At 40.2% G+C, this 16,161-nt stretch overlaps 2 protein-coding genes across 2 annotated transcripts; one reads left to right on the top strand and one right to left on the bottom strand.

Annotated features, from left to right (window-relative positions):
* The first annotated feature begins 2,077 nt into the window (after positions 1–2,077).
* On the top strand, positions 2,078–10,366 carry pdlim1 (PDZ and LIM domain 1 (elfin)). Its single transcript, XM_008284615.1, has 7 exons — positions 2,078–2,335; positions 3,361–3,512; positions 4,033–4,117; positions 5,232–5,416; positions 7,621–7,769; positions 7,905–8,022; positions 9,701–10,366. The coding sequence occupies exons 1-7, from the start codon at positions 2,243–2,245 to the stop codon at positions 9,885–9,887; spliced, it is 969 nt and encodes a 322-aa protein (XP_008282837.1). The 5' UTR covers positions 2,078–2,242; the 3' UTR covers positions 9,888–10,366.
* On the bottom strand, positions 10,144–11,458 carry LOC103359326 (neurogenin-3-like). The gene has a single exon (XM_008284616.1). The coding sequence runs from the start codon at positions 11,399–11,401 to the stop codon at positions 10,748–10,750; it is 654 nt and encodes a 217-aa protein (XP_008282838.1). The 5' UTR covers positions 11,402–11,458; the 3' UTR covers positions 10,144–10,747.
* Between the last annotated feature and the right edge of the window lie 4,703 nt (positions 11,459–16,161).

The following is a 16,161-nucleotide window of genomic DNA, read 5'->3' as shown; positions in this document are numbered from 1 at the left end:
AAGACTGTCTATTCTATTCTATTTATTCCGTTCTCAGTTTAAATGATAGTTCTGTCTTTGTCTATTTCATTGTATTTCTTTATTTTTTTAAATTGTCAACAATCGCCTTAAAAATACCAAAATGTTCCTCAGTACTTTCCAGCTATCTGGCCTTTCTTTTTCTTTTTTCCTATCAAAGCTAAATATCTTTAAAAACTGGCCACACAAGTATAGGCTTACATTTTAAATCATTTAATAAACCTCCCATGACAGCTGGCTTATTTTAAACAAACATTACTCAAACACCAGTGAAGTGTGCACCGGGTAGAGTCTGTTTACAGATGTTATCGTGCAGATTAATACACATTTGGTGAGTAAGTATTTACAGCAGCTGGAGGGCGTTCGTGAGACAGAATCAATAATAAACTGCAGTTACGTTTGCTATCAATCAATCGGTGGGGTTTGTGATAAAGCACTTTTCATACAAATGAAATGTACATGAAATGTACATGAAATGCTTTACTGAACAAATATTCATCCAAAGCAACGGTGTGGCTCATTTTTACTGGTCATTTCTATTCATGTTTGGACATCAGTGGAGCTCTGTTGTACAGAGGAATGATATGTCAGGTCTTGGCTATAAAGACAATAGAATTAATGATGCATGATGATATAATATCATCATGCTTGGTATCGGTCAACAGAAGCTTTGGCCAAAAACAAACACTGACTGGCAAATAAAGCTTGTCAGGCTAAAAGTATAAAGTTGGATTAAAATCTTACATCAAAATAAATATGATATGTTCTACATGTATGCTGAAGTAGTTTTCTTATTTTTCCCAATCAATGTGTACAATTAAAAAGCAATGGCCATCTATTGTCCTATTACTGTACCTATCTGTCCCTGAAGTGGCCATGCCCTTAGTTACACATAACTTTAAGCCATAACACAATTTAACTGGGTGGTTTATACACAAATTCACCACCCATGCCTTTGTCATAAATGATAAAATTAGCAATAAAGACAAAAGTGTTTCTAAAGCTTTAAAGTTGGGCATTTTAACATGACGGTCAATAGAGACCGACTCATGTTTAAAGCCAGCACCAAGCTGACAATCAAGGAACTGCAGTCTTTTTTTTTTGCACTTTGTTGGCTTAATTTTAATTTTATTAAATCCACTTTAGGAGAGATTCGATGTTCTTTACAATTATGTGGGGAAAAAAAATTGTTCATATATCAGTATTGGGTTGAGTTGAGTCGACATACAGTCGTCTTCAAATGTATTCACACCCTTCCATTAAAGAAAAGGCAAAATAAAGGCACAATAGTCACTCAAATAACTAGAAACTGAAAAAAGTACTAATACATAAAAAATTGCTAAATTATATTTTAGTGAAATAAGACATTGCTTTTGAATTGTGGTTGAAAAGAATAATTTAAAATTAGACAAATGAGAGCACTTTGCTGATGAGCAGTGGACCAAAATCAAGAGGGCTTGTTTGCTTGTTTTTTTTTTATTATTTTTATTTATTTATTTATTTTTTTATATTTCTGTTGAACCACAATTCAAAAGCAATGTCATGACTTTCATTAATTTTTTAAAAATTAATTATTACTTTTGTCGATTTCAACTTATTTCAGTTCTTTAACGGGACGGTATAGCATAGAAAAATACTTTATGAATACATTTGAGGATGACAGTACCATGACCAGGTCTCCCTTCTAATCTTAACTTAGTTTAATCTCAGTGGGACTTCTTGGTTAAATAAAGGTAAATAAAAATATCCCTAAATAAAGGTTCCTCTTTTTAAAAAAAAAAAAAAAAAAAAATTATGATGTTAGTTGACAAAGAAAACCCAAAACAACAAAGTAAAGTCTTGGCTTTTATCTTCACATTATTTTAATACGTGTAAAACATATAATATAATATAATATAATATAATATAATATAATATAATATAACTTTTGTATACAGTCTATTGATCTTGTTGTGAGCCTGTCTAACTTGATGGAGTGATCCATCCTCCAAATACACGATCTTCAGACTCTCTCTAATCAACGAGGAAACTTCTAACTCTATTCGTCCAGCGGTAACCTGAGGGTCCTCCTCCTCCTCCTCTAATGCTGCCGAGCTGCAGGCAGCCGCAACACTCCTCACCATCCATAGCTGCACATGTCCTGTGCAGGAGGAAGTGAACCGAGCCGCGGCACCATCCACAAGCACAAGTCGAGCTCCAGCGGGCTGTTACGAACCTCCACGCGATGCCTCTCCGGGTGGTAATGCAGGGTCCGGGGCCCTGGGGATTCAGGCTGGTCGGGGGAAAGGACTTCGAGCAGCCGCTGGCTATTTCCCGGGTGAGTTGTACTTTCACAGTTCTCGTTAAGCGAGCGAAGCCACACCTGGACTCAAACTCACCTTCTCGTTGTTTCCTCTCACGGACAGAAGTTGGTAGAAAGTCGGTGAGCTGCCGTTAACGGTCGGTGTGCTTTAGCTAGCGTTAGCCACCTCTGTGTCACGTTAACGGGCTTTACTGGACTTTTAGGGAAGCTAAACCTGTTAGCCGGTGTTCCCCTTCGAGCCATGCGTGGAAATAATGTGGTTCATGCTCCACAGTGTAGTAAGACAAGTTAATGAACTTTATTGTTATTATTATTATTATATATTTTTTAAATGTTTGTGTATAACGGTGTCTTCAGTGTAAAGTGATGTGAAAGTAGCGCTACGCTGTTCTCCTGTACTCAACTAAAAGTTTATCCCCTCCTTCAAATTAAAAGCACCATTTGGTGTATAAAACCTAAACTCCTCTTTACTTTGATACCACTGTGAAGCCCACAGAGGCTCTTTGTCCGAGCTGACAGCTGTTGGAGCTCTCTGTGCTTCCTTTCCAACAGCCTGCCTGGTAAACATAAACTTTATGAAGCATCTCTCATTGTGACGCCCTGATGATCCACACTGTGACCCCTCCACTGTGTACTTTGCCTGAGTGGAGGCTGCTGTTCCTGTTGTAAATGTTGTTCCTGCGGTCAGTCCACTCCACCCATGGAAAAGTGATTAGGAATTCCTGGACTGTGCCACTCTTTCTTTCTCTCTCTCTGTCTGTGCTTCAAGCCTTTATCTCGGACAGAGCGACTGCCCTCCAGGCAGAGCCGCTGACTGAAAACACCTCTCTGTCAGTGGCTTTGCTTCTGTTCACTGTAAACAAAGAAATGTGTGCCGAGGTTCTTGAAGGTCAAAACAGTAGCACCGATGAGAAAAGAACCTTTCAGACTGCTAGTTTATCCCCAAGTGGTGTTTAGTTTTTAAAATAATCTTCCATAAATGCATTTTATAGTCCCAAAATGTGCATTTCTTTAAAAAAAAATTGTTTCCTGTATTGCAGGTCAACCTTGGGAGTAAAGCAGCCCAAGCCAACCTTTGCATCGGAGACATAATCGTGGCGATTGATGGAGAGCCGACAGAGAGCATGACTCACTTGGAAGCACAGAACAAGATCAAGGGATGCATAGAGGAAATGGTCCTCTCCATAGACAGGTGAGTTGTATCAACATGTGTCTGATCTGCATAGCCACGGGCCTGAAAAACAGTGAGTAATTTGAGACAGCTCAACCACAATCCAGGTGTTCAGCAGGTTACGCTATGTTTATTCGTTCTGCTTAAAGGCCGTTTGTGTCTCTGAGTTTTGAGAAGTGTGTGTAAGCTGTGTTGCAGCTCTGTGTCGTGTCACTGCGTTGCATCACACCTTTCTAGTAGCTGGTGATTTCAGTAAGCAACAATGTCGAAATGGATTCATCAGGCAGGCTGAAGCAAATATGTTCTCGTTAAGAAAGCCTGTGTTAAAAGCGTTAAGGGTGTGGTGAGCTGCAGAGAAACAGAGCACAAGGACTTACCTGCGAGGGCTCCGTCGGCTCTGGTTGTAGCTGTTCATATGCGGCTGCACAACTAGAAACAGAAATAAAAATCCAGGCCTGTTATATTTAAACCCACTCTGTGTGGAATTATTACATGTTCATTGCATCTTTCAAGCCTTTTCTTTCCTTCCTCTGTTCCTCAGGTCAGAAACCAAATTGTGGTCGCCGCTTTCATCCGAGGAAGGGAAGACGCATCCGTACAAGATGAATCTTGCATCAGAGCCACGGGTGTGTGTCAACATCAAAGCTGGATTTAGGACTCACTTGACCTTTTAAAATTACTCCAACTCTGTCATTTAGTGTGAAATCGGGAAATCCCATTTGAAGGTAGCCATAGAGTTTCTGGAAGCCTGAATGTTCATTTCTTACTGTGCCTGCAAAGGCTTGTGGGATTTTTTTTCTTTACACTGCCAACTATGAAGTCATTGTTTACTTCCCAACAGGAGGTTTCCTAGGAGACAGTAGTTTATCAGCCAAGCTCTGACGTAAGCCTCAGTTCCTGCCCGCTGAGTGGAAAGTTGAGGCCAAAGTGTGAACTCATGTAGGAAACAGTGTTCAGGCTTTGTGTGTTTTACGGGTCACAACTGCTGTGCATTTTTCGCAAACTCATAATAACACACGTTTCAAGCACTTGTCTGGAATCGGCGCAGTTTGATGTGTCTTCACCGTTTTATTTGTTCAGACTTTTCAAATCATGCTTTTCAGGCTGCTGTAACATTGGTCCGTGCCAGTTTCTTTTTGCAAGTTTACTTGCTTCCACAGTCTCTGGGGTATTCTGCAATTTAGATGTCAAATGCTTGAAGCATGAGCTATATTTGGAGGCATTTCCGTGTTCCCACTGTGAAGCATGAGCTACATTTGGTGGTATTTATGTGCCCGTTTTTATGGCATGCCAGGACGTGCTTGTCTTTAAAGTCTGTTCGCTGGTTAGGTATAATTAAGGCAGAATCCATAGTCATACATTATCCTGTTAAATTATGTGTGACTTATATCGAACTGGAAGCAGCGCTTTAAAAAGAAAATAAGACTGTTTTGGCGTTTTCAGTTGAACAAAGCTTGTAAGACTGCGGCTGTAACGTTATTAAATTCATAGCTTAAAACTCTAGAGATTGGGTGTTTTCACATGTTGACTAATATTCCTAAACCACGTAATAAACACTCAATCTTCACATGTGCAGCTCCGTAGCACAATTCTAAATACAGCTTTATCTGAAAACGTCAAAAGTTGTTCCCACTGCATAAGGTTTGCACAGCGAGTGTTGCATGTTTCAGACGGTATCTGAGTTTTAATTTGACAAACATCCTGAACCTAAAGCTTTAACAGAAACGTTCATCTTTACAGGAGGTGAAACACATAGGCTCCACCCACAACAGGAGCGCCCTGCCTTTTACTGGTTTTGGCTCCAAAGTTGTGACCAACCAGTACAACAGCCCCTCTGGCCTGTACTCCTCAGAGAACATCCAGAACTTCAACTCATCTGTGGACGAAGTGAAGACCATGGCTACAGCCAATGACCCCAACAACAAGTAAGATCAGCTCAAATGATGCTGTTAAAGTTCAGTCGTGATGGACTCAAAGCCAGTGCATATCATTTCTTTACCCAAAGCTGTGATGCAAAGTGTTGAAATCTAGATTGGCTTTGCAACTGATACAGTAAAAGTGGAACTGGGCAGTCAAAAAGTGTTTCAATTGCTGCATCCATCATAAAAATGTGATGATGATGATGATGATGCATTTTTGAAGCAATATGCAAACTTCCAATGAGTAATATGTTGTATAAAAATGTATTTTCAAGTCACTGCAGTGTGTTTGGACTCAGCAGGTATTTGCTCAGGTCTTCACTTCGTAATATACCCAAACATCTCTGCAGGCAACTGAGTTGGGGAATGCCCAAATTAATAATAAATTCAGGATGCTACCATTTAATGGCATTTCGATGCACCTCCAGTTTTGATTTATGTGCTTTTCATGCTGTATGAGCACACTGACAGCATCAGGGCATGTCTGCATGTCGCGTTCTCCTCTGGCGGGGCATCGGGGAGCGCTTCATCCCAGCACTTCCATCAAAAGAGCGCTGAGGTGAAGTGCGTGGGTTTAGTTTCTATGACCACAATCAACGCTATCTTGGCAACATATCACTGGCTAACACGTGTTTTATGATCGGCTGGCATCAGCCCTGGTTTCACAACCCCTGTCAGGTTTATCATACAGCTCGGGATAGAGAGACCCAACCCAGAACCAGATTCTCCATTGTCTCGGTTGCCAGGGTGACAAAAACTGCCCAAATGATTGGTTGCCAGAAAATGAATGACAGTGACGATGCCAGCGGTTTTCTGAAGAGTTCCGAGATTTTCAACTGTAACACAAAAAAGGTGGAGCGCTCTGACAAAAGACACTGGGTGCAGCACTGTTTCTGAACACGTTTGGCATCGTGCACTCTGTCGTCATTGGGAACAACCGGAAAAGAAACACTGGTATTTAGAAAAACTTCTATGTGGACACTATTAACGTCCAGTATTAGAAAATGTCGTATGACTACGCGTTGTTTAGCATTTCTGGATCTTTCAGGAGTTCATTGCTCCAATTTGCAGAGAAATGTACATATGACCTGGCTGTGCAGCAGAAGTTTGTGTCCGTATGAGAACACTGACACAGATTTTGCATGACACATGAAGTATTTTCCTCTTTTATAAAATGTGTCTTTAGAAATACTCTGTTTGGCTTTAAGTACAACATTTAGATTTTCCTCCAGCTCTGAACTGCAGCATGTAATGTTTTCTTTTCTCTCTGCTTTGTAAAATACAAAGTAAGCCTATAAGCAGTCACCTTTGAATCTGACAGAACAGGTCAGAGTTTAATTATGCCCTCAAGGCTGCTTCTATGCTCTAACTTAATGGATCCCATCCCCGCAACAGATCTATTGACTCTAAGCAATACTCTTATTAATCACTTTGTTTCAGACTTGGTGAAGAATTTCCAGTATTTAGCCTAAAAAGAAAGAGTCATCGTTAACAGTTAAAGTGTAGAATAAGATTCTCAGTAGATGTTTTTTGTTTTTTTTTTGTTTTTTTTTTTGAAGTTATTTTTTTGGCCTTTTTGCCTTTATTATGTAGGACAATGAAGAGAGAGACTCAGGACAGTGGGGGAGAAGAATGGGGGACGGACCTGCAGCAAAGGGCCATGAGCGGAATTCAAACCCATGGCCGCTGCATCGGGGGCTATAGACCCTGTACATGGGTCGCCAGCTCAACCAGCTGAGTTACAGCGGCAGCCCAGGCCTCTGTAGACGTTTTTAAGTTTACTCAGCAGCTCCCAAAAGGCTGGATGATGTGTCCTTACAAGTCATTAGTAATGTGGATAGTATTGCCAGGCATGTAGAAGCAGAGTTCACTCAGCCATGGTCAAATAAATTAAGACAGTTGTATGACTGTAATGCAGCTTTTTAGACAAGAAAAAGGTGACAGTGTAATACAGTATTAAACCGTACCACAATATTGTTTAATAATGTTATTTACTCTTACATCTCAGCTCTGTTCAGTCATAAACAGAAGTGTAATCCTTCTGGAATCCTATAAAAAGTGTCTGAGAGAAACACAAAAAAGCAAACTCTCTGTTCTCTCATGTCGTCCCTCTGTATGTGTCCACATCAGAGACGATGGAAAGATGTTTGCGTCTCAACAATGTTTTGCCGTTTTGCATCCTATGACTCCTGCTGATATTTTCTTTGTAGAACCCCATCAGATCCGTCAAAGGCAGGCAAGCGGCCGCCTGTAGCAGCAGACTCAGAGGTCTACAAGATGCTGCAGGAGAACCAAGAGTCTGACGAGCCTCCACGACAGTCGGCTTCATTCAAGGTGCTTCAGGAGATTCTTGAAACAGGTACAGATACCAGTTTTTATTTAATCTTCATCACTGAGCATGTTGAGCTTTCTTTTGACTTTGGGACGCAGTGTGAACCAGCAAGACCTCAAAAAGTATGGTAACATTTTCAGTCTGTGTGTCTGATGTTTGTAGGTGACTCAGAGAAACCATCAGGCTTCAGGAGTGTGAAAGCGCCCACAACAAAGATCGGATCATCAGTGGGCAACGCAGAGAAATTACCCATCTGTGACAAATGTGGATCTGGGATTGTGTAAGTACTTCATAATTCTTCAGCACAGCAGGTTTACAGATGACTTCTTCTTTTCTTCTTTTTTTTGCACTGCACAGAAATAAAAGGTTGTTTATATCATGTAGTCATTTATGTCCTCATCTGAATTTGCACCTCAGTCATCGACCCTGATCTGTTTTCAGCTGCACTTTCATGATACCTGATGTACATCTTGCTTTGCATTTTTACATTTTTAAGACGTCCACAATGTGACCAAATATTGTGATTCAACAGAGAGGTTCCCTAAGTGTTGTCTCTTGTTGGTGTTTGTCTCCTCCTTGTGGCCGAACTTAGTAAAAACCACAAGGAAAAACGTCCTTAAGCCCTGCTGCGCTGTCTGTTTAGTTGTGACTTTGTTTACTTTAATAAGTTATTTTCCCCTTGAACTTTTATAAAAAAAATGTATTTTCTGTTTGTTCTTAATTTATAAAAAACAACAGTCATCCTGAAAATCTGCACTGTTATTTAAAATGGGTATTTTTGAAGTCGTTCTGTAATTATGGCTCACTCCACGTGCACACAGGTATTTTTAAAACAGGGTTTTTTTCTTTTTTCACTCCTTTGTTGTCTAAAAACAAATCTCAGTCCATGTAAAAACACACAACTGAGCATGACACACTGTGCCAGTATGTTGGCCATTCAGAAAAAAAAAGCAGCTACCAGTTCCAGTAGGCTACCAACAACAGCACATGGAGGACAGGAGGAGTCATACCCATGGACTGGTTCTGATGCTCTGCTCCTCAGTATAGTGGACGAATAACTGCATTTATGTGTTACCATGTAAACAGTCCTGTTAGTAAGATTCGCATCAGCATTAGCTGTCACTGCAATAAATCACCTCGTGTAAACAAAGGAGATGATGCACACCGTCACTCTCAAAAGCCAGAACAAAGTTTTCCCTCTCTGCACATCAACACTGTAAGTAGAGTTTCTAAGTATCAGTTTTCCAAATGTCGGTTTTTAGTGACCTAAAGGTCAGGCTAACCTTTTATGTTGTGCCATATTATCAACAGTGTACCATTTTGAAAAGTGTGAATGTGGAGTTTTTATTTTTTAATCTTGAACTACATGCATTGTAGCAGCAGCAAGAAAACCTGATGTATCAGTTTAGGTTCTGACTTGTTCTTTCGAAGGACACACACTGCATCCTCATTGCACATCCAACTGGAACGTGTTGAATCTTTACCTTGTTCCCTGACATTTCCATCTGTCCCGTAAACACCCTTTAGATATAAAAGTAAATGTGTTCTTCCAACTTCATAGCTACAGTTTGGAGAAGGCCATTTCCAGTTTCAACACAACAGCACCCTCCGTGCACAAAGCTGGTCTGTTATAAATAATCAGTGTTTCATGTGGAAGACTTGCATCCAGCGGTGACCTCAGGTCTAATCCAAATACCTGTAGGATGAACTGAAACATGGACTTGTAGCCTGAAGGACTTTTTACTCATATTTAACAGATGTTGATAACTTTCATGACTGAATTTGAGCAAAACCCCACAGCCAGGTTTTCCAATCTGGTGGAGAACCTGTTGCAGCAGGACATTGTTGATGGTTTTATTTGACAGGTTTAAAGGTCGGTGTTATGCAGTTAATAATGATTTAAACAAGTGAGCATTTTGTTTACCTAATTTAATGTGATCTTTGTGTTTCCACTTCAGAGGGATGGTGGTGAAGCTGAGGGACAAGTTCCGCCACCCTGACTGCTACACCTGCACAGACTGCGACGTCAACCTAAAACAGAAGGGACATTTCTTTGTGGAGGACCAGATTTACTGTGAGAAACACGCACGCGAGCGAGTCACCCCACCCGAGGGCTACGACGTGGTCACCGTCTTCCCCAAGTAGAGCGCTCCCGGAGCTCGGCCTTGGACTGCACGCCACTGTGGGACACCATGACGCAATCCAAGACACGGCAACACTTAGCTCATGCTACTCCTAAGACTATGAAATGGTCTCTTCTCCCACATTATGCTTCAGTGCTGTCACTGGTAGACAGGACAGTAAGGAACCAAATGTTAAAATGTTCATTTGCACATTAAGTTTGGCCTCTGAGAAAGGAAAGTTAATGAATACTATGAGATGACATTCATTTCTTCTCTCCCTAAAAATAATTTGAACGACGGTAACTGTGTTTTAGTCGTGTTTGTCTTTGTTCATGATGTTCTTTTGAATCATGGAAATGATGAAAAGCCAGAGTACTTATCACCCCAAAACACTTCATGTTTTCTACAGTTTTTATTAAATAAATAAATGTAGTTTTATACAGAAAAATAACACAAAAACACATCTGAATATCATTGCCAAATAAATACTTTTAGCTTAAACCCTTTTGTGTTCCTAGATTGTTGATTGTGCTTCATCTTTTAGTGACATTGTCTGTGATTTGATTGTAAGACAGCAAATACTTAGAGTTCACACATGATCATTTAAGTACTTTTCACCACAAACAAATTGCCAGGGATCGTAGCTTTAGCTTTGGAAATGTCATTTTAACAGAATCTGTTCTGATCCCAGTTTAAGTGCTTTTAAAAACAAACACTGAAGATGGAAGATGCCACCACAGTGTTCTGTATAAGCCAAGTCTCTTACATTTAGGATCTATTTCAACAGCATGCCTAAAACTTCTCCGACCAGGTTTTGTTCTTGACTTCTTACAGACTCATACATCATCGTTTCACCAGTTATACAGCTGAGATCATTAAAAGTCAGTAGTGCCAAGTATCTCTGAGATCACTTTCACCACACTTGAAATAAAAGGTAACAGGGACAGCACTGGATTCATCTCTTGTACAAAGTTTACAGCTCATTTCATTCACAGATGTGTAGGAGTTTCTTTGGTCAGAGGTTCCGTATCCAGCCTCTGCAGGTGATGCCGAGTCCCACTCTGCAGAGAAAACACTTGCCGGGCTGCTCAGATCTGACGCCAGGTAGCCCTGCGTGTGTCCGTGCTGGTCGGCCATGCGCAGAGTCTCGGTCAGAGCCCAGATGTAGTTGCGGGCAAAGCGCAGAGTTTCGATCTTGGTCAGCTTTGCGTCTTCGGGCAGCGCCGGCAGGATGCTTCTGAGCGCGTCCAGAGCGGAGTTGAGGTTGTGCATGCGGAGACGCTCTCTGTCGTTTGCCTTCATCCTGCGCCTGCCCCGCTGTCCGGACTGCTCACATCTGGATTTGGGATGCTTTACTGAGGCCGGCCCTCCTCCTGTAACAGTCAGTGAGCTCCGAGGCAGATTGTCACTGGAGTGTCCTGACGCGTCTCCAGCTTCTTTCACGGTGTTGCGGAGTGTTGGAGGAAAGCTGCTGAGCGTCACCGCATCCCTGGACGAGCGCAGGTCATCAGGGGCGCAAGTTGCTTTTGGAGACATCCTATGCAAAGCAGCACATTTTTATTAATCAGGTTGAATATAATCAATGCAAAGCCAGAGAGAGAACAGTCATTCGCAAGAGTTTGCAATAAACGATTCCAGCTGATGCCTTAAAAATAATCCAATATTATTTTTTTCCTTCTTTTTTTTCTTTCTTTTTTTTTTTTTTTTTGCAATTGATTTAGAAAATTACATCAACCCCAGTTTTCCATTAGACTCAAATTCTTCGTTTTACCTCTTTAAATAATTTAAATCGTTCTGGAAAGTGCGTAACCACCGTCTCCAACATCAACTCGCTGATAAAAACTTCAGATGAATGGATGTGTTTGCACTTACTTTTGAAGTCGTGACAGGTGAAGCTTCAGTAAAGAGACAGGCCGTCGTCCTCTCCTATAGCTGGAGGCAGCAGACAGTGTATATGTGCAGCTGACAGTGAGGGATGGATGCGCATCTCTGTCATTTTATATGGCCTTTATCTTATCTTCTTGCACCGTGGACGCCTGAATCAACAGCCTCTGTCAAGTGGCCAATCAGCTTCCAGGCAGCGTGTCCTTCACCCTCTCCCTCTCTCTCCCTACTTCTTCACAGAGCTCCAATTCTTTGTGTAATCTTTGTAATATTCCGTCAAATGCATGTGTGTGATAAAGTGCCACAGCTCATGTTAACAAAAATCACGTTTTATAACCTGAGTGGGTTCAAACTTCTTTTTTCTTGAATTATGTGAACATCAAGCACCAATCAAGGCAATTTTTTATTTTTATTTTTGACAACAGGGAGAATCAGGACCCTGGTTTTGAGCTGCTACTCTGAAGATCATTTTGTATCTTTTTACTGCTCTTCTTTAATTTATTATTCATCATCTTGCCAGTCGTGCAGTCACTTCTCGATCCTGCTGATCAAACGTTGGAGATCTCTGTGGAAACTCCTGTGAGCTTTGCTTTACGCTCGGTTTCAGTGATTTGATATGCGTGTGTTTGATGCCAGAGTGCTCCAGGCAATAAAGCAGAAACTCTGTCATAAACTAAAACCATACACGTAAATCATAAAGCCGGAACATAGTGGTTTGGGCTGGGTTTTACGCGTATAAAAATGATCTGGCACATGAGTGTAGATGATCAGTGCTCAGCTCCGTTCGAAGCTGTCATGGTCGAAAATCATTTTAAAATTATTGCTTATCATTTTCACCAGTTATATTGTCTATATGTTAAAATTAATGTCTGGAAAGACATTTAAATTAGACTGGGTACCTTATTTTAATGCGCAAAGGCTATGGAATCATTGTAGATTCTAAACACATCACTATATTTATTTCCAGAAATATCTTTTTTGTACAAGTTTGAATTGGCTTTTCCTAATGTTATCAGATCCCTATCCTTCGGGGGTACTTGTAATGCCACATTTTACGCACTCAAAATATTGGCACATGCCCTGGTAAATGGTGGCCATGGCAACTTGGTAAGCCCCGTTTCTGAAATCAAATCAGTTGCATCACAGTGCTAAATACTGAGGTTTAAAATACCGAACAAACTATCTGAGATTATTTTTAATTGCCTATTTATTATGAAGCATACAGTTGCGTATTTGTGATTTTGCGCATAGGACATGATCTGATAACGTGGATATTAAATAACTTTAAGCTGCTGAAAGATGGCCGTTCCTTAGATATTGCTGTTTTGAGTTATTGTAAAGAGTAGACTACCTCTTTGTTAGCCCAGAAAATCTAACCTATTTCAAAGAAAGGCTCTTTTAAAAAAGGAAAATCTTACGTATTTGGACAAACATTTGCTTAATGCGCAAAGCTCCGGTATTTGGACAAAGCAATTACGCATGAGGCCAGCTAACAAAGGGGACTTTAAAGGTTGAAACCTGCTGTGTGAATTGGTAGTACAAAGGGTCTTTTTGTGTACTGCAACAATAAAAGCTCGATTTCTTCACTAATGTGAGCCTATATCTGTGCGCTATGACATCTCCAAAAACATGTCCAATATCGCCACGATTCAGTGGCGCGTTATGTTTTTATGATATTACTTTACTTTTAGAAAGTTAAAGATTAGTAAAACGTGTCAACAACATGCAGACACGTTTTAGCTTTGGTGGGGGAGAGAGGGGAAGTGTGGCAGAGCTCAAACATGATTTACTATTGCCAACAAAGGATCACAAAAAGCTCTCCTTAACTTTCTGTCTAAATATGTGTTTTGGGAACAATCTGATAACCATATGCTTTCAATAAACTGGACAAATACACTTGTGAGATAGGAGATGGTGGCTTGCTGTTATAAAAGGTACGAAAAGTCTAAAGTAAACTGAATATTACCCTTTTACAAATAATCATTGATGCCAAATCCATATTCGGATATCACGGACAGGTGTGGGTTTGAAGTTGTCAGTCTCTCTCCTTGATTTTTATCAGTGTGCTGTAGTGTCCTGCTTGTTATGCAAAGTATAGGCAAACATAGGCGCCCAGTTGCTGTGGAAATGGCAGATATCGGAGCAGACTTGGTACGAAAAGTGATTTAACAATATTTAACAATAAACTGAGCAAGCTCCGGAGCAGGTGATACCTGCCCGATGCTCCTGATTAATACTTCCTCTACTACTTCACTTTACAGTCTCTTTTGCTTATTTATTAAACGAAATCTATTTATTATTATTTTAGCAAACAGAGGTACCAGGTGGGGCTTTATTTTCGCCTTCAGCTTTTTGTTTGAAGGACGTTTTGAGGGGGACAATCAAAGTCCAACAACTCGCTGACCAGATTGTTGTCATCCCAAACTAGCAGCGAAGCCATTCAATGTGCCCCCCTCCTCTTCTTCTTTCTGGCAAAGAGCTGCTGGGGGAGAAAAAAAGAAAAACGAAACTTCTTTAAGAAAGGAAAAACATCTTAAAAACATTTAATTGCAACCCGGATGCCATATGTACACCTCTTGTGAAACCCCTCAACAATGTGACTGCCTTTTAGAAAGTATGGAGTGCGTCTTTGGAGACGTGTGCGCTTTTGGAGAGGTGCGCGCATCGTGACCAGCATGACCTCGAACACACTCTACACAAGAAGTAATTCACTTTTAATGTGCTTTGGAGTTTCCTTTCACAGGCAATGCATTGTACCTCTCACCCCAGCTTTTGAAGACAGTGTACACCAATTACAGTGGAATAGCTGTCCTTTGGAGACGGTTTGTCTTTTTGTAAGGATTGGAGATTTGAAGCACAAATAGGGCTGTGGCTGCAAGTCGCCCCCTCTCACCCAATAAACTGCTTCACAATGTTTTTTCCTTTGTTTCTGATCGCTTTTTTAAGATGCTAAGCCCTGTGTTCATTAGTGGCTCTTGGGAGATAAAAAGAGCAAATGTGAATTCTCTGTAAAGGGATGAAGCCCCTCAGAAGATGTATAGCACTAAGGCCACATTCATTTATACATTCATGATGCAGCCAATGAGAGATTTGTATATTGATTTATTTTAATTTAGAAAACTCATGTACCTTGCGTTCTTTCTTGTGGAGCATTTAATGGGGAAAAAATATGTTGATTCCAGTGAAATACAGAAACTTTGCACAAAACTACCTGTCTGGAGGAAACATTTGCCATAAAGTAAATATATTACTTCATTGTGTTGTGCATTGTTACTCAGTAAGTCCATCACAAACAAATGTTAATTTAAGTAACTGATGAGGACACAATGCCAGGTCTCTTTCACTGTGAATATAAATCCACTGTCTTTCTTTTTGTAATCTAGTAAATCACAATAAAATGGGAAATTATCTGAGATGTATTATATACTTGAGGAGGGCAATGATACCTAAAGAGGGAAAATTTCCATTTTAAAATCCCTGGAAACTGTAATTATCCTAAAGAGTATGTCACAAACACTTAGAGAGGCCCTGTGCTTCACCAGCTGAACACATTCACTGGCTGGTTTGTATCAGAAATGTTGGTCCATCACTATTGCACAAATATTCTGTATTGCTGCATTTCCAGAAGTTCTTTGGTTGTTTTGAAATCAACATTTTACTTCATCAGTGCAGCTACAACATCAGTATTTTAATGCCTCCCGAAGAACTGAATCTATTTCTACTTAAACTGATCTGTGTGTGAGCAGTGTGTCTTCTTGTCCTTGTTGTTGACAGTGTAGTTGCAGTCCTCGGCAGCTCTGCGTCGCTGTTTTCACTCCTAGAAAGAAAACAACATTTCAACTCATTATAAAAGTGGCACCGAGTGATGCCTTTCAGGATGTCGAACATATGAAAACTATAAGTGGAATAAAGGTGAACGACCCCAACACGGTTGTAAATAAGCACGTGTCACAGAATTATCACCATTTTCAAAGTCCAGAACTTTAGATATGTTATATATTTCTTTAGCCAACAACATCACCTTATTTATTTATTTTTTTTCTAATATGGTGTGGGCTACCAATCTCGATATAATATGTAAAATATTTTAGTAAGTTAATAAATAAATCATTGTGTGATGAGAACATTTAATACATGGCAGTGTCCAAAATTGCTGTTCAGTGAAAACTTTTTCCTTCCAAAAATAAAAACTAAAACAGTTTTTTATGCAATATCAACAACTTAAATACCATAAAGTCTGTCTGAAGTATACATTAAAGATGTAGCTTGGATAATCCTTTACATCCTGCATATTTAGATAAACAATTTACACTAGTCATACTGCTCATCCTGTATATATTTCAGCACAGTCACTTTTACTGCTTCTGTGCTAAACTACATTTCGTTCTCTTTGCAGTGACAATAAACTGACT

The sequence above is a fragment of the Stegastes partitus genome, unplaced genomic scaffold (assembly GCF_000690725.1).
Source record: "Stegastes partitus isolate 25-593 unplaced genomic scaffold, Stegastes_partitus-1.0.2 Scaffold367, whole genome shotgun sequence".
In the NCBI taxonomy this organism is placed as follows: domain Eukaryota; kingdom Metazoa; phylum Chordata; class Actinopteri; family Pomacentridae; genus Stegastes; species Stegastes partitus.
Note: the sequence above shows the minus strand (reverse complement) of the source record. Positions and strands in the feature narration are given on the sequence as shown.